This window comes from Oncorhynchus clarkii, chromosome 20 (genome assembly GCF_045791955.1).
Source record: "Oncorhynchus clarkii lewisi isolate Uvic-CL-2024 chromosome 20, UVic_Ocla_1.0, whole genome shotgun sequence".
NCBI lineage: Eukaryota > Metazoa > Chordata > Actinopteri > Salmoniformes > Salmonidae > Oncorhynchus > Oncorhynchus clarkii.
In genome coordinates this window covers 4,302,494-4,322,261 of record NC_092166.1, presented here as the reverse complement: position 1 = coordinate 4,322,261, position 19,768 = coordinate 4,302,494, and the positions used below count along the sequence as shown (strand labels likewise).

The 19,768-nt window shown below is 47.3% G+C and overlaps 1 protein-coding gene across 7 annotated transcripts in view; it reads left to right on the top strand.

The window, feature by feature from the left end:
• Positions 1–365: 365 nt before the first annotated feature.
• LOC139375787 (band 4.1-like protein 3) overlaps positions 366–19,768 on the top strand; it is a 66,382-nt gene continuing 46,979 nt past the window's right edge. For all 7 annotated transcript variants that reach the window (XM_071117638.1, XM_071117636.1, XM_071117635.1 and 4 more), the window contains exons 1-6: positions 366–502; positions 11,246–11,350; positions 12,483–12,525; positions 16,552–16,627; positions 16,933–17,145; positions 17,448–17,535. In XM_071117638.1, coding sequence (XP_070973739.1) covers positions 449–502; positions 11,246–11,350; positions 12,483–12,525; positions 16,552–16,627; positions 16,933–17,145; positions 17,448–17,535 — 579 coding nt within the window. In that variant the 5' untranslated portion in view covers positions 366–448. The remainder of the gene's footprint in view (positions 503–11,245; positions 11,351–12,482; positions 12,526–16,551; positions 16,628–16,932; positions 17,146–17,447; positions 17,536–19,768) is intronic.

Genomic DNA, 19,768 nt, shown 5'->3' with positions numbered 1-19,768 from the left:
TAGTACTGTGCACCTCCCATAGTCTGTTCTGGACTTGGGGACTGTGAAGAGACCTCTTGTGGCATGTCATGTTTTTGGGGATGGGACTGATCAAACATTGTCATAGTGGATTATTTTCCTCTGCCTATTTTAATGACTAAACACTGTCATTCTGTTTCTTATCTGTCATTGGCATACCAACAACACGTACTTAACAGGCACTTGCTCACCTAGCTACTTTAAGATGGATGCAGTAATAACTAATGGATACATTCTGGATAAGAGTGTTTGCTCAATGACAAACATGTACACGTAAAATGTAGACAACTGGCTCCTAATGAAGCCTCGATCGCTAAACCCTGTCGGTGTTTCCTTTCTCTAGTTTGAGGAGGACCTGACGTCAACCAGGTCGTCAACCAGTCGCCTGTCAATCAAGTCTCCACTGAGGGGAGTCCGGAAGCTGAAGAACATGCAGTGTAAAATCACCCTGCTAGATGGCTCCGACTACACCATGACGGTGGATGTGAGTACAGGGGGGGATGAGGAAGAGGAGGAGGTTGCTGCTATCTGCCGTCCGTCCAGGGTGGATGTGATTGGATGAAAGTCTTAATAGCTCATTTCAGATTTGATCTCTCTCTCTCTGTCTGTCTCTGTCTCTGTCTCTGTCTCTGTCTCTGTCTCTGTCTCTCTCTGTCTCTGTCTCTGTCTCTGTCTCTCTCTGTCTCTGTCTGTCTCTCTCTGTCTGTCTCTGTCTGTCTCTGTCTGTCTCTGTCTGTCTCTCTCTGTCTCTCTCTCTCTGTCTCTGTCTCTGTCTCTCTCTCTGTCTCTCTCTCTGTCTCTCTCTCTCTATCTCTCTCTCTCTCTCTCTCTCTCTCTCTGTCTCTCTCTGTCTCTCTCTCTCTCTGTCTGTCTCTGTCTCTCTCTGTCTCTCTCTCTGTCTCTCTGTCTCTCTCTCTCTCTCTCTCTCTCTGTCTCTGTCTCTCTCAGATAAAATGACTTTTCTGCCATCAAATATCCAGAGAAACCATCATCTCAAATGACACACAGTAACAACAACTTAGCTTCCAGTTCTGTCAGATGTATAGAGTTGTGTGTGTGTGTAGACAAGCGGGGAGAAGCTTCAACATGCCAAGGACTCAACGTTCCTTCCACCCAAACAAACAACCAAATCTGCTTTAGCCAGATAGAGGATAGAGCCCCGTTAGGGCTAATCTACCCCCTCCCCCCTATGTTTGGGTGGGGGCTTTGGAACAGGAGACGTTTGTGTGTGTGTGTGTAGAGGGGTTTAGGAACGGTTGTTCGGTTTGGGGTGTGGGTTTAAGAGGATCAGTGTCATTCTCACTGTTCTCTGTGTGAGTCACTCCCAATCCTACTTTACCCTCCTGCTGTGGACATCCAGCACTTCTGAACAACGTCTCATCTGGACGGGGTGTAGACATACAGGGATTGGTGTATGAGCTAATTTGGGGGTCGTTGGGGGGTAGATTGCAGTAACTGTTGGGATCATTTTTACATTTTTGGAATTATACAATTTGGTTTCTTGCTTCATATTGAGTTATTCTGATAGTCATTTATATTGAGTTACACTGATAGTCATTTATATTGAGTTATACCTGGACTGATACAGTCATTGATTGGCAGATGTATGAAGTAAATGCACACGCCCACACAGAACAGTTATTGGATGTTGAGGGAAGGTGAGAGAGAGAGAGAGAGAGAGAGAGATGACTTCAGGAGCTCAGCCTTCCACACACAGAGACCAGCTGCTTCCACGTTTTACACTGTGATACGTTCTACATCAAGACGTCATAATCAGAACACAAGGAGAATGATTGAGAGCTGTTTATATGACTCCCTGCGGTGTGATCTGTGGCGAAGTCATGGTATTAGTGTATGGGCCTCCCCTGCATGACTCCCTGCGGTGTGGTCTGTGGCTGGGTCATGTATTAGTGTATGGGCCTCCCCTGCATGACTCCCTGCGGTGTGGTCTGTGGCTGGGTCATGTATTAGTGTATGGGCCTCCCCTGCATGACTCCCTGCGGTGTGGTCTGTGGTGGGGTCATGTATTAGTGTATGGGCCTCCCCTGCATGACTCCCTGGGGTGTGGTCTGTGGCTGGGTCGTGTATTAGTGTATGGGCCTCCCCTGCATGACTCCCTGCGGTGTGGTCTGTGGCTGGGGTCATGTATTAGTGTATGGGCCTCCCCTGCATGACTCCCTGGGGTGTGGTCTGTGGCGAGGTCATGGTATTAGTGTATGTGCCTCCCCTGCATGACTCCCTGGGGTGTGGTCTGTGGCTGGGTCATGGTATTAGTGTATGGGCCTCCCCTGCATGACTCCCTGGGGTGTGGTCTGTGGCTGGGTCATGTATTAGTGTATGGGCCTCCCCTGCATGAGAGAAGACTGTGAGGAGGGGAGAGAGCCTCCCGAGGGATCTCCCTCTGTTTACAGATTTATAGTATCCCCCCTCTCTCCTTCAGTCCTTCTCCCTCTACCCTCCACCCCCCCCCCCTCTTTCCCTTCCTCTTCCTCACCTCCCTCCTCCTCCCCTCTACCTCTCCCTCCCTCCTCCCCTCCACCCCTCCCTCCCTCCTCCACCCCTCCCTCCCTCCCTCCATCAGCCCCTCCCTCCACCCCTCCCTCCTCCCTCCAACAGCCCCCGTCTCCCTGCACCAGCCCCTTGGACCGGGCAGCTATGAGGACAGCTACTGTAAACATGTCAAGGTTAAACTACAGCTGCACACTGACACAGGCTATATGACTGTACGTGAACACACAGACAGACCAGGTAAACATGGAGTCCGCAGCAGGAGGAGACATGGCCACTGTCCTCCCCAGCACCGTTGTTGATTGGGTTTTGTTGATGAAGCAGAGGTGGTGGAGCACCAAGGGAAAATAAAGTACATGTGCTTCTGTTCTATCACACGAGCGATGATGTCAGAGCAATGATGTCAGAGCAACATATCACACAGGCCAGCTGGTTACAGGCTGGTTAAAGCCAGCAACATATCACACAGGCCAGCTGGTTACAGGCTGGTTAAAGCCAGCAACATATCACACAGGCCAGCTGGTTACAGGCTGGTTAAAGCCAGCAACATATCACACAGGCCAGCTGGTTACAGGCTGGTTAAAGCCAGCAACATATCACACAGGCCAGCTGGTTACAGGCTGGTTAAAGCCAGCAACATATCACACAGGCCAGCTGGTTACAGGCTGGTTAAAGCCAGCAACATATCACACAGGCCAGCTGGTTACAGGCTGGTTAAAGCCAGCAACATATCACACAGGCCAGCTGGTTACAGGCTGGTTTAAGCCAGCAACATATCACACAGGCCAGCTGGTTACAGGCTGGTTAAAGCCAGCAACATATCACACAGGCCAGCTGGTTACATGCTGGTTAAAGCCAGCAACATATCACACAGGCCAGCTGGTTACAGGCTGGTTAAAGCCAGCAACATGTCACACAGGCCAGCTAGTTACAGGCTGGTTAAAGCCAGCAACATATCACACAGGCCAGCTGGTTACAGGCTGGTTAAAGCCAGCAACATATCACACAGGCCAGCTGGTTACAGGCTGGTTAAAGCCAGCAACATATCACACAGGCCAGCTGGTTACAGGCTGGTTAAAGCCAGTAACATGTCACACAGGCCAGCTGGTTACAGGCTGGTTAAAGCCAGCAACATATCACACAGGCCAGCTGGTTACAGGCTGGTTAAAGCCAGCAACATATCACACCGGCCAGCTGGTTACAGGCTGGTTAAAGCCAGCAACATATCACACAGGCCAGCTGGTTACAGGCTGGTTATAGCCAGCAACATATCACACAGGCCAGCTGGTTTCAGGCTGGTTAAAGCCAGCAACATATCACACAGGCCAGCTGGTTACAGGCTGGTTAAAGCCAGCAACATACCACACCGGCCAGCTGGTTACAAGCTGGTTAAAGCCAGCAACATATCACACAGGCCAGCTGGTTACAGGCTGGTTAAAGCCAGCAACATATCACACAGGCCAGCTGGTTACAGGCTGGTTAAAGCCAGCAACATATCACACAGGCCAGCTGGTTACAGGCTGGTTAAAGCCAGCAACATATCACACAGGCCAGCTGGTTACAGGCTGGTTAAAGCCAGCAACATATCACACATTGAGAACATTGAGGTTAAATGAAGATACTCAGTTCGTTGTAGGGAGTCTGTTTTATCTCATTCCCATTACTGTCTGAAGACCAGTTTAGTACTGGCAGACTGTCTCCCTCTCTCACTGTCTCTCTCTACCTCTCTCACTGTCTCTCTCTATCTCTCTCACTGTCTCTCTCTATCTCTCTCACTGTCTCTATCTATCTCTCTCACTGTCTCTCTCTATCTCTCTCTCTATCTCTCTCACTGTCTCTCTCACTGTCTCTATCTGCCTCTCTCACTGTCTCTATCTATCTCTCTCACTGTCTCTAACTGTCTCTCTCACTGTCTCTATCTATCTCTCTCACTGTCTCTATCTCTCTCTCTCACTGTCTCTCTCTATCTCTCTCACTGTCTCTCTCTATCTCTCTCACTGTCTCTCTCTATCTCTCTCACTGTCTCTCTCTATCTCTCTCACTGTCTGTCTCTCACTGTCTGTCAATTCAATTCAAGGGCTTTATTGGCATGGGAAACATGTGTTATCATTGCCAAAGCAAGTGAGGTAGACAATATACAAAGTGAAATAAACAATAAAAATTAACAGTAAACATTACACATACAGAAGTTTCAAAACAATAAAGACATTACAAATGTCATATTTTATATATATATATATATTTATTTTTATATATATATATATATATATATATACACAGTGTTTTAACAATGTACAAATGGTTAAAGGACACAAGATAAAATAAATAAGCATAAATATGGGTTGTATTTACAATGGTGTTTGTTCTTCACTGGTTGCCCTTTTCTTGTGGCAACAGGTCACAAATCTTGCTGCTGTGATGGCACACTGTGGAATTTCCCCCAGTAGATATGGGAGTTTATCAAAATTGGATTTGTTTTCAAATTCTTTGTGGATCTGAATAATATGAGGGAAATATGTGTCTCTAATATGGTCATACATTGGGCAGGAGGTTAGGAAGTGCAGCTCAGTTTCCACCTCATTTTGTGGGCAGTGAGCACATAGCCTGTCTTCTCTTGAGAGCCATGTCTGCCTACGGCGGCCTTTCTCAATAGCAAGGCTATGCTCACTGAGTCTGTACATAGTCAAAGCTTTCCTTAATTTTGGGTCAGTCACAGTGGTCAGGTATTCTGCCGCTGTGTACTCTCTGTTTAGGGCCAAATAGCATTCTAGTTTGCTCTGTTTTTTTTGTTAATTCTTTCCAATGTGTCAAGTAATTATCTTTTTGTTTTCTCATGATTTGGTTGGGTCTAATTGTGTTGCTGTCCTGGGGCTCTGTAGGGTGTGTTTGTGTTTTGTGAACAGAGCCCCAGGACCAGCTTGCTTAGGGGACTCTTCTCCAGGTTCATCTCTCTGTAGGTGATGGCTTTGTTATGGAAGGTCTGTCTCTCTCTCTCTCACTGTCTGTCTCTCTCACTGTCTCTGTCTCTCTCTCACTGTCTCTCTCTCTCTCTCTCTCTCTCCCTCGCTCACCCCCTGTGGGAAAAATGTATTCACTGTGATTTTCCTTCAAGTCTGATGGAAGAATCATTCGTTTCCCCTTGTAGCTCGACCTTTTTAAAACAAAAATCTAGTTTACCCTACGACTAAGGCCTGAAACATGCTGCTGTTCTGGTGTTATTATTAAGGAGAGTCATCGGTGTAGTTAAGTGTGATATATATATAACGGTTTATATCTACTGTATTACCACCACCACCTTAGCTTAGTGGCTGTTTTCTTTTAATATGGGTTTTACTGTTGTAATCCTGAGCTGCAATCTCATTATTAATAAGCTTAGGTTTTCGTAGAACCTTTTTAAGAACAGCCATAGTTACTACGGGGGGGGGGGGGGGGGTTGATTCACAGCCTAAATACAGTTATCATAGTACAGAACCGTGGGCCGGGCGGACATCAGTCTGTGTTGGTGTGACTGTGTTGGTGTGACTGTCTGATTGGGTGTGACATCAGTCTGTGCTGGTGTGACTGTGTTGGTGTGACTGTGCTGGTGTGACTGTCTGATTGGGTGTGACATCAGTCTGTGCTAACTGCCGGGGATGTTGTTCCTGCTGTTTTGAAGTGTCTGTCGAAGCCTCTTTTAATAGGCTTGAGAATCACACACAAGCCTGTCAGATGTAACTCGTAACCTCGGGGAGGCATCGAGAGCAGAGTTATGCCAGGCCTCTGTGAGAGTGGGGAGAGGGAGGGAGGTGGTAACAGCAACCTAAATATATCCCCAGGGACTCAGAGGGAGTTTGACTGGAAGCTAGTCAGACTGCACAGCTACAGCCTGCTGTGAAAGAAGAGGAGGAGGATAACACACACAGAGAGGAGGATAACACACACAGAGAGGAGGATAACACACACAGAGAGGAGGATAACACACACAGAGAGGAGGATAACACACACAGAGAGGAGGATAACACACACAGAGAGGAGGAGGAGGAGGATAACACACAGAGAGGAGGATAACACAGAGAGGAGGAGGAGGATGATAACACAGAGAGGAGGGGGAGGATGATAACACAGAGGAGGGGGAGGATGATAACACAGGGAGGAGGAGGATGATAACACAGGGAGGAGGAGGAGGATAACACAGGGAGGAGGAGGATAACACAGGGAGGAGGAGGAGAAGGATAACACACAGAGAGGAGGATGAGGATAACACACAGAGAGGAGGATGAGGATAACACACAGAAAGGAGGAGGAGGAGGAGGAGGAGAATAACACACAGAGAGGAGGAGGATGAGGATAACACACACAAAGGAGGAGGATAACACACAGAGGAGGAAGAGGAGGATAACACACAGAAAGGAGGAGGAGGAGGATAACACACAGAGAAGAGGAGGAGGATAACACACGGAGGAGGAAGAGGATAACACACAGAGGAGGAGGAGGATAACACACACAGAGAGAGAGGAGGGGGAGGTGGATAACACACACAGAGAGAGAGGAGGAGGAGGTGGATAACACACAGAGAGGAGGAGGAGGAGGTGGATAACACAGAGAAGGAGGAGGAGTAGATGTCAGAACAGCAGGGAGGAGGAGGAGATGTCAGAACAGCGGGGAGGGGGAGGAGATGTCAGAACAGCGGGGAGGGGGAGGAGATGTCAGAACAGCGGGGAGGGGGAGGAGATGTCAGAACAGCGGGGAGGGGGAGGAGATGTCAGAACAGCGGGGAGGGGGAGGAGATGTCAGAACAGCGGGGAGGAGGGGGAGGAGATGTCAGAACAGCGGGGCGGAGAAGGAGGAGATGTCAGAACAGCGGGGCGGAGAAGGAGGAGATGTCAGAACAGCGGGGAGGAGAAGGAGGAGATGTCAGAACAGCGGGGAGGAGAAGGAGGAGATGTCAGAACAGCGGGGAGGAGAATGAGGAGATGTCAGAACAGCGGGGAGGAGAAGGAGGAGATGTCAGAACAGCGGGGAGGAGAAGGAGGAGATGTCAGAACAGCGGGGAGGAGAAGGAGGAGATGTCAGAACAGCGGGGAGGAGAAGGAGGAGATGTCAGAACAGCGGGGAGGAGAAGGAGGAGATGTCAGAACAGCGGGGAGGAGAAGGAGGAGATGTCAGAACAGCGGGGAGGAGAAGGAGGAGATGTCAGAACAGCGGGGAGGAGAAGGAGGAGATGTCAGAACAGCGGGGAGGAGAAGAAGGAGATGTCAGAACAGCGGGGAGGAGAAGAAGGAGATGTCAGAACAGCGGGGAGGAGAAGGAGGAGATGTCAGAACAGCGGGGAGGAGAAGGAGGAGATGTCAGAACAGCGGGGAGGAGAAGGAGGAGATGTCAGAACAGCGGGGAGGAGAAGAAGGAGATGTCAGAACAGCGGGGAGGAGAAGAAGGAGATGTCAGAACAGCGGGGAGGAGAAGGAGGAGATGTCAGAACAGCGGGGAGGAGAAGGAGGAGATGTCAGAACAGCGGGGAGGAGAAGGAGGAGATGTCAGAACAGCGGGGAGGAGAAGGAGGAGATGTCAGAACAGCGGGGAGGAGAAGGAGGAGATGTCAGAACAGCGGGGAGGGGGAGGAGATGTCAGAACAGCGGGGAGGGGGAGGAGATGTCAGAACAGCGGGGAGGGGGAGGAGGAGATGTCAGAACAGCGGGGAGAAGGAGATGTCAGAACAGCGGGGAGGGGGAGGAGATGTCAGAACAGCGGGGAGGGGGAGGAGATGTCAGAACAGCGGGGAGGGGGAGGAGATGTCAGAACAGCGGGGAGGAGAAGGAGGAGATGTCAGAACAGCGGGGAGGGGGAGGAGATGTCAGAACAGCGGGGAGGGGGAGAAGGAGATGTCAGAACAGCGAGGAGGGGGAGGAGATGTCAGAACAGCGGGGAGGAGGGGGAGGAGATGTCAGAACAGCGGGGAGGAGAAGGAGGGGATGTCAGAACAGCGGGGAGGAGAAGGAGGAGATGTCAGAACAGCGGGGAGGAGATGGAGGAGATGTCAGAACAGTGGGGAGGAGAAGGAGGAGATGTCAGAACAGCGGGGAGGAGAAGGAGGAGATGTCAGAACAGCGGGGAGGAGAAGAAGGAGATGTCAGAACAGCGGGGAGGAGAAAGAGGAGATGTCAGAACAGCGGGGAGGGGGAGGAGATGTCAGAACAGCGGGGAGGAGGGGGAGGAGATGTCAGAACAGCGGGGAGGAGGGGGAGGAGATGTCAGAACAGCGGGGAGGGGGAGGAGATGTCAGAACAGCGGGGAGGGGGAGGAGATGTCAGAACAGCGGGGAGGAGAAGGAGGAGATGTCAGAACAGCGGGGAGGAGAAGGAGGAGATGTCAGAACAGCGGGGAGGAGAAGGAGGAGATGTCAGAACAGCGGGGAGGGGGAGGAGGAGATGTCAGAACAGCAGGGAGGAGGTCAGTTTACGTGCTGTCAACATAACCTTTCACCCCTGCTCTTTTGTCAATTAACCACAGTCTTTATTCATCCCTGTTAGCTGCACAGTACTGTTGTTGTTCGCTGAAGAACAGATAATCAGTGGCTAGTGGCTTCATGAGGAGGACTAGGCTTCATGAGGAGGACTAGTGGCTTCATGAGGAGGACTAGTGGCTTCATGAGGAGGACTAGTGGCTTCATGAGGAGGACTAGTGGCTTCATGAGGAGGACTAGTGGCTTCATGAGGAGGACTAGTGGCTTCATGAGGAGGACTAGTAGCTTCATGAGGAGGACTAGTGGCTTCATGAGGAGGACTAGTGGCTTCATGAGGAGGACTAGTGGCTTCATGAGGAGGACTAGTGGCTTCATGAGGAGGACTAGTGGCTTCATGAGGAGGACTAGTGGCTTCATGAGGAGGACTAGTGGCTTCATGAGGAGGACTAGTAGCTTCATGAGGAGGACTAGTGGCTTCATGAGGAGGACTAGTGGCTTCATGAGGAGGACTAGTGGCTTCATGAGGAGGACTAGTGGCTTCATGAGGAGGACTAGTGGCTTCATGAGGAGGACTAGTGGCTTCATGAGGAGGACTAGTGGCTTCATGAGGAGGACTAGTGGCTTCATGAGGAGGACTAGTGGCTTCATGAGGAGGACTAGTGGCTTCATGAGGAGGACTAGTGGCTTCATGAGGAGGACTAGTAGCTTCATGAGGAGGACTAGTGGCTTCATGAGGAGGACTAGTGGCTTCATGAGGAGGACTAGTGGCTTCATGAGGAGGACTAGTGGCTTCATGAGGAGGACTAGTGGCTTCATGAGGAGGACTAGTGGCTTCATGAGGAGGACTAGTGGCTTCATGAGGAGGACTAGTGGCTTCATGAGGAGGACTAGTAGCTTCATGAGGAGGACTAGTGGCTTCATGAGGAGGACTAGTGGCTTCATGAGGAGGACTAGTGGCTTCATGAGGAGGACTAGTGGCTTCATGAGGAGGACTAGTGGCTTCATGAGGAGGACTAGTGGCTTCATGAGGAGGACTAGTGGCTTCATGAGGAGGACTAGTAGCTTCATGAGGAGGACTAGGCTTCATGAGGAGGACTAGTGGCTTCATGAGGAGGACTAGTGGCTTCATGAGGAGGACTAGTGGCTTCATGAGGAGGACTAGGCTTCATGAGGAGGACTAGTGGCTTCATGAGGAGGACTAGTGGCTTCATGAGGAGGACTAGTGGCTTCATGAGGAGGACTAGTGGCTTCATGAGGAGGACTAGTGGCTTCATGAGGAGGACTAGTGACTTCATGAGGAGGACTAGTGGCTTCATGAGGAGAATGTTATTCATATTTTTCATAATTATTTAAAAAATATATCCAAAATTATTAACAAATTATTTGTCAAACGGTTATATTTCAGTCTTCTGTGATGTATATAAAGTGTAATATTGGGATGTAAACTCAAAATGTAATACATTTCAACTTTATATCCTGCGTGGTACAGGTGTAGACTTTTATTCCAAAGTAGATTTTGTTTAAGACTACCAAGAAACACTCCGACTGTGATTTATCCCACTGCAATATAGTAATATACATTTAGGCATTAATTCAAAAAGGTTTATGGTAAGTAAAATTAAAAGGTGCCAGCCTAGCACTGGGATTGAACCTGCGATCCTCGGAGCCAGCCTAGCACTGGGATTGAACCTGCGATCCTCGGAGCCAGCCTAGCACTGGGATTGAACCTGCGATCCTCGGAGCCAGCCTAGCACTGGGATTGAACCTGCGATCCTCGGAGCCAGCCTAGCACTGGGATTGAACCTGCGATCCTCGGAGCCAGCCTAGCACTGGGATTGAACCTGTGATCCTCGGAGCCAGAGTTCGCAGTATACACCCATCCGTCAATCCCGTCCGCAGTTCCCTAGCAAGCCTATGGTAAGAGTGATCACCGTTGCCCCTAGTGACCGGTATTGACATCGTCACCCGACCTGGACGAACGTCGAAAACTGCATTAGATCTGGTGTGACCTCGCTGTCACACTGCATTCCTAGTTATATGCTAGTGTAGCAGGACCTGAGTCTGGCTCATGGTCTCGTAATGAGGTAGCCCTGGGGGAATTTCCTCATGGTCTAATGGAATACTTTGTTTTCTCCCGTGGGGGACCCGGGTTCAGATCCCAACCCTGACATTAGTGTGCACTGTGGACAATGAAATATGAAATCAGGCCTCCCTGTATTGTTCTCTCCTATAGTGTGAACTCTGACCCTTGTTCAATAACTGCCCTCTGTGTGTCACCAGAAACGAGCCAGAGGCCAGCTGCTGTTTGCCAAGGTGTGTGACCATCTGAACCTGCTGGAGACGGACTACTTTGGCATCACGTACCGCGACGTGGAGAACCAGAAGGTAGAGGAAGAGACTCATCAAAGATGTCTGTCTGTCCTGTCTGTATGTCCTGTCTGTCTGTCCTGTCTGTATGTATGTCCTGGCTATCCTGTATGTATGTCCTGTCTGTATGTCCTGTCTGTCTGTATGTCTGTCTGTATGTCCTGTCTGTATGTCCTGGCTATCCTGTATGTCTGTCTGTATGTCTGTCTGTATGTCCTGTCTGTCTGGCTGTCTGTATGTCCTGTCTGTCTGTATGTCCTGGCTGTCTGTATGTCCTGGCTGTCTGTATGACCTGGCTGTCTGTATGTCCTGGCTGTCTGTATGTCCTGGCTGTCTGGCTGTCTGTCCTGTCTGTTGTCGTGTCTGTCTGTTGTCGTGTCTGTCTGTTGTCGTGTCGTGTCTGTCTGTCTGTTGTCGTGTCAGCATCTCAGTGCTAGAGGCGTCACTACAGACCCTGGTTCAGAGGTCTAAGGCACTGCATCTCAGTGCTAGAGGCGTCACTACAGACCCTGGTTCAGAGGTCTAAGACACTGCATCTCAGTGCTAGAGGCGTCACTACAGACCCTGGTTCAGAGGTCTAAGGCACTGCATCTCAGTGCTAGAGGCGTCACTACAGACCCTGGTTCAGAGGTCTAAGGCACTGCATCTCAGTGCTAGAGGCGTCACTACAGACCCTGGTTCAGAGGTCTAAGTGTTCGAGGCGTCACTACAGACCCTGGTTCGAATCCAGGCTGTATCACAAACGACCGTGATTGGGAGTCCCATAAGGCGGCGCACAATTGTCCCAGCGTCGTCCGGGTTTGGCCGGTGTAGGCCCGTCATTTTAAATACGAATTTGTTCTTTAACTGACTTGCCAAGTTAAATAAAGGTTAAATCATTCTTTTTATTTTTTATAAATACCTAAACTTGGTGTGGGGCAGTGTTGCATAGACAAGGGGGGGGGGGGGGGGGGGGGGCGGAGCGGATCCTAGATTAACACAACTACTCTGAGATGTTTGTGGATACCGGCCCTCTGTGTGACTGATAACAGTTTCCCCAGGGGACCTTCTCAGGGCAGTGGTAACGTGGCAGGCTCTGTTAATGACTGGATAGGTGGTCATTCATTGATTTTATTAATATATATCATTACTAATTTGTCTCTTTCTCCAGAACTGGCTGGACCCGAACAAGGAACTGAAGAAGCAGATAAGGAGTGAGTTTATAGGGCTACACTATACTGCACTACACTATACTGCACTACACTATACTGCACTACACTATACTGCACTACACTATACTGCACTACACTGTTACACTACACTATGTTACACTATACTGCACTACACTATACTGCACTACACTATGTTACACTACACTATGTTACACTACACTATGTTACACTATACTATGTTACACTATACTGCACCACACTATACTGCACTACACTATACTGGACTATACCATACTGCACTATACTATGTTACACTATACTGCACTATACTGGACCCCACTATACTGCACTATACTGCACTACACTATACTGCACTACACTATACTACACTATACTGCACTACACTATACTGCACTACACTGTGTTACACTACACTATACTGCACTACACTATACTATACTGCACTACACTATACTATACTGCACTATACTGCGCTATACCGCACCACACTATACTGCACTACACTATACTGCACTACACTACACTATGCTGCACTACACTATACTACACTACACTACACTATGCTGCACTACACTACACTACACTATACTACACTACACTACACTATGCTGCACTACACTACACTATGCTGCACTACACTACACTATACTGCACTACACTACACTACACTATGCTGCACTACACTATACTGCACTACACTATACTGCACTACACTATACTGCACTACACTACACTATGCTGCACTACACTATACTGCACTACACTATGCTGCACTACACTATACTGCACTACACTATACTGCACTACACTACACTATACTGCACTACACTGCACTATACTGCACTATACTGCACTATACCGCACTACACTATACTGCACTATACTGCACTACACTACACTATACTGCACTACACTATACTGCACTACACTATACTGCACTACACTACACTACACTATGCTGCACTACACTATACTGCACTACACTATGCTGCACTACACTATACTGCACTACACTATACTGCACTACACTACACTATACTGCACTACACTATACTACACTACACTATGTTACACTACACTATGTTACACTACACTATGTTACACTATACTATGTTACACTATACTGCACCACACTATACTGCACTACACTATACTGCACTATACCGCACTACACTATACTGCACTACACTACACTATACTGCACTACACTATACTGCACTACACCATACTGCATTACACTATACTGCACTACACTATGTTACACTACACTATGTTACACTACACTATGTTACACTATACTATGTTACACTATACTGCACAACACTATACTGCACTACACTATGTTACACTGGACTATACTATACTGCACTATACTATGTCACACTATACTGCACTACACTATACTGCACTACACTATACTCGACTATACCATACTGCACTATACTATGTTACACTATACTGCACTACACTATACTGCACTACACTATACTACACTATACTGCACTACACTATACTGCACTACACTATACTGCACTACACTACACTATACTGCACTACACTATATTGCACTATACTATACTGCACTACACTATACTGCACTACACTACACTATACTGCACTGCACTACACTATATTGCACTATACTGAACTACACTCTATTACACTACACGATGTTACACTATACTGCACTACACTATGTTACATTACTGCACTACACTATGTTACACTACACTATGTTACACTATACTGCACTACACTATGTTACACTATACTGCACTACACTATGTTACACTACTGCACTACACTATGTTACACTATACTACAATATACTGCACTACACTGTTACACCACACTATACTGCACTACACTATGTTACACTACACTATGTTACACTACACTATGTTACACTACACTATGTTACACTACACTCTGTTACAATATACTACACTACACTGCACAACACTATACTGCACGACACTGCACTACACTATACTGCACTACACTATACTGCACTACACTGTACTACACTACACTATACTGCACTACACTATACTGCACTACACTGCACGACACTATACTGCACTACACTATACTGCACTGCACTACACTATACTGCACTACACTATGTTACACTATACTACACTATACTGCACTACACTATGTTACAACACTACTATAGTCTATACTATACAACACTACTATAGCCTATACTATACAACACTACTATAGTCTATACTATACAACACTACTATAGTCTATACTATACAACACTACTATAGTCTACTATACAACACTACTATAGTCTATACTATACAACACTACTATAGTCTATACTATACAACACTACTATAGTCTATACTGTAGTCTATACTATACTTCACTACTATAGTCTATACTATACTTCACTACTATAGTCTATACTATACTTCACTACTATAGTCTATACTATACAACACTACTATAGTCTATACTATAGTCTATACTATACAACACTACTATAGTCTATACTGTAGTCTATACTATACTTCACTACTATAGTCTATACTATACTTCACTACTATAGTCTATACTATACTTCACTACTATAGTCTATACTATACTTCACTACTATAGTCTATACTATACTTCACTACTATAGTCTATACTATAGTCTATACTATACAACACTACTATAGCCTATACTGTAGTCTATACTATACTTCACTACTATAGTCTATACTATACTTCACTACTATAGTCTATACTATACAACACTACTATAGTCTATACTATACTTCACTACTATAGTCTATACTATACAACACTACTATAGTCTATACTGTAGTCTATACTATACTTCACTACTATAGTCTATACTATACTTCACTACTATAGTCTATACTATACTTCACTACTATAGTCTATACTATACTTCACTACTATAGTCTATACTATACTTCACTACTATAGTCTATACTATACTTCACAACTTCACTACTATAGTCTATACTATACTTCACTACTATAGTCTATACTATACTTCACTACTATAGTCTATACTATACAACACTACTATAGTCTATACTATACAACACTACTATAGTCTATACTATACAACACTACTATAGTCTATACTATACTTCACTACTATAGTCTATACTATACAACACTACTATAGTCTATACTATACTTCACTACTATGGTCTATACTTCACTACTGTAGTCTATACTATACAACACTACTATAGTCTATACTATACAACACTACTATAGTCTATACTATACCTTATTGTTCTGCAGGTGGCCCCTGGAACACTATACTATAGTCTATACCTTATTTTTCTGCAGGTGGCCCCTGGAACACTATACTATAGTCTATACCTTATTGTTCTGCAGGTGGCCTCTGGAACACTATACTATAGTCTATACCTTATTGTTCTGCAGGTGGCCCCTGGAACACTATACTATAGTCTATACTTTATTGTTCTGCAGGTGGCCCCTGGAACACTATACTATAGTCTATACCTTATTGTTCTGCAGGTGGCCTCTGGAACACTATACTATAGTCTATACCTTATTGTTCTGCAGGTGGCCCCTGGAACACTATACTATAGTCTATACCTTATTGTTCTGCAGGTGGCCCCTGGAACACTATACTATAGTCTATACCTTATTGTTCTGCAGGTGGCCTCTGGAACACTATACTATAGTCTATACCTTATTGTTCTGCAGGTGGCCCCTGGAACACTATACTATAGTCTATACCTTATTGTTCTGCAGGTGGCCCCTGGAACACTATACTATAGTCTATACCTTATTGTTCTGCAGGTGGCCCCTGGAACACTATACTATAGTCTATACCTTATTGTTCTGCAGGTGGCCTCTGGAACACTATACTATAGTCTATACCTTATTGTTCTGCAGGTGGCCCCTGGAACACTATACTATAGTCTATACCTTATTGTTCTGCAGGTGGCCCCTGGAACACTATACTATAGTCTATACCTTATTGTTCTGCAGGTGGCCCCTGGAACACTATACTATAGTCTATACCTTATTGTTCTGCAGGTGGCCCCTGGAACTTTGGCTTCAACGTCAAGTTCTACCCCCCAGACCCTGCCCAGCTGTCTGAAGACATTACCAGGTGAGTTGGATGGATCGACTGCATTGTCAAAGCCTCTGAAATACAGTATGTTGCTATTTATGGTTTAATAATCGTACTGGCATCACCCACTCTCTCCCTCTCTCTCCCCCTCTCCCCTTCTCTGTTTTACTCTCCCACTCTCTCTCTCCCCCCTCCGCGCTCTCTCCACCCTCCGCGCTCTCTCCCCCCTCCGCTCTCTCTCCCCCCTCCGCGCTCTCTCCCCCCTCCGCTCTCTCTCCCCCCTCCGCTCTCTCTCCCCCCTCCGCTCTCTCGCTCTCTCTCCCCCCTCCTCTCTCTCTCTCTAGGTACTACCTGTGTCTCCAGCTGCGTGATGACATGGTGTCTGGTCGTCTCCCCTGTTCCTTCACCACCCACACCATACTGGGCTCCTACACGGTCCAGTCAGAGCTGGGGGACTACGACCCCGAGGAGACGGAGTACAACAGTGAGCTCCGCTTCGCTCCAAACCACACCAAGGAACTCGAGGACAAGGTCATGGACCTACACAAGAACTACAAGTATGTCCGGCAATAGATATTCCCCGTAGTTACAGGACATCTCTGAGCTCCGTAGTTACAGGACATCTCTGAGCCCCGTAGTTACAGGACATCTCTGAGCCCCGTAGTTACAGGACATCTCTGAGCCCCGTAGTTACAGGACATCTCTGAGCCCCGTAGTTACAGGACATCTCTGAGCCCCGTAGTTACAGGACATCTCTGAGCCCCGTAGTTACAGGACATCTCTGAACCCCGTAGTTACAGGACATCTCTGAGCCCCGTAGTTACAGGACATGTAGTTGATGCCTGATGTCTGTTTTCAGAGGGATGACCCCAGCTGAAGCAGAGTTACACTTTCTGGAGAATGCCAAGAAACTGTCCATGTATGGAGTAGACCTGCATCACGCCAAGGTACACACACACACACACACACACACACACCTACACACACACCTACATACACCACACACACACACACACACCTACATACACCACACACACACACATACACACCTACATACACCACACACACCTACACACACACCTACATACACCACACACACACACACACACACACCTACATACACCACACACACACACACACCTACATACACCACACACACACACACACACACCTACATACACCACACACACACACACACACACATACACACCTACATACACCACACACACACACCTACATACACCACACACACACACACACCTACATACACCACACACACACACACACACACACACACACACCTATATACACCACACACACACACACACACACCTACATACACCACACACACACACACACACACATACACACCTACATACACCACACACACACACCTACATACACCACACACACACACACACCTACATACACCACACACACACACACACACACACCTACATACACCACACACACACACACACACACATACACACCTACATACACCACACACACACACACCTACATACACCACACACACACACACCTACATACACCACACACACACACACACACCTACATACACCACACACACACACACACACACACACACCTACATACACCACACACACACACCTATATACACCACACACACACCACACACACACCTACATACACCACACACACACCTACATACACCACACACACACACACACACCTATATACACCACACACACACACCACACACCTACATACACCACACACACACACACCACACACCTACATACACCACACACACACACCTACATACCTACATACACCACACACACACACCTACATACACCACACACACACACCTACATACACCACACACACACACACACACACACACCTACATACACCACACACACACACCTATATACACCACACACACACACACACACACCTACATACACCGCACACACACACCTACATACACCACACACACACACCTACATACACCACACACCTACATACACCACACACACACCTACATACACCACACACACACACACCTACATACACCACACACACACCTACATACACCACACACACACACCTACATACACCACACACCTACATACACCACACACACACACACACACCTACATACACCACACACACACACCTACATACACCACACACACCTACATACACCACACACACACCTACATACACCACACACACACACACACACCTACATACACCACACACACACACCTATATACACCACACACACACACCTACATACACCACACACACACACACCTACATACACCACACACACACACCTACATACACCACACACACACACACACACCTACATACACCACACACACACACCTATATACACCACACACACACACACACACCTACATACACCACACACACACACCTACATACACCACACACACACACCTACATACACCACACACACACACCTACATACACCACACACACACCTACATACACCACACACACACACCTACATACACCGCACACACACCTACATACACCACACACACACCTACATACACCACACACACACACCTACATACACCACACACACACACCTACATACACCACACACACACACACACCACACACACACACACCTACATACACCACACACACACACACCACATACCCACATACACCGCACACACCACATACCTACATACACCACACACACACACCACACCAAACTCTCTCCCTCACTTCACTGCTTTGTCAGAGGCACTCTGCTAGTCCTTCCAATGCACTGCTGCTGTCTCAGTGATGTCATCAGTGATGTCGATACCATGCTTAACACCAACACTGGGCTGCTACTTCAATGTCTGTATGTGCTGTGAGCCAACTGCCTGGGGCCATCTTCCTCCGCTCTAGCAGGACTGCTGCCTGACTGTTACCATCTCTGTTAGTTTCACTGACTGTTACCATCGCTGTTAGTTTCACTGACTGTTACCATCGCTGTTAGTTTCACTGACTGTTACCATCGCTGTTAGTTTCACTGACTGTTACCATCGCTGTTAGTTTCACTGACTGTTACCATCGCTGTTAGTTTCACTGACTGTTACCATCGCTGTTAGTTTCACTGACTGTTACCATCGCTGTTAGTTTCACTGACTGTTACCATCGCTGTTA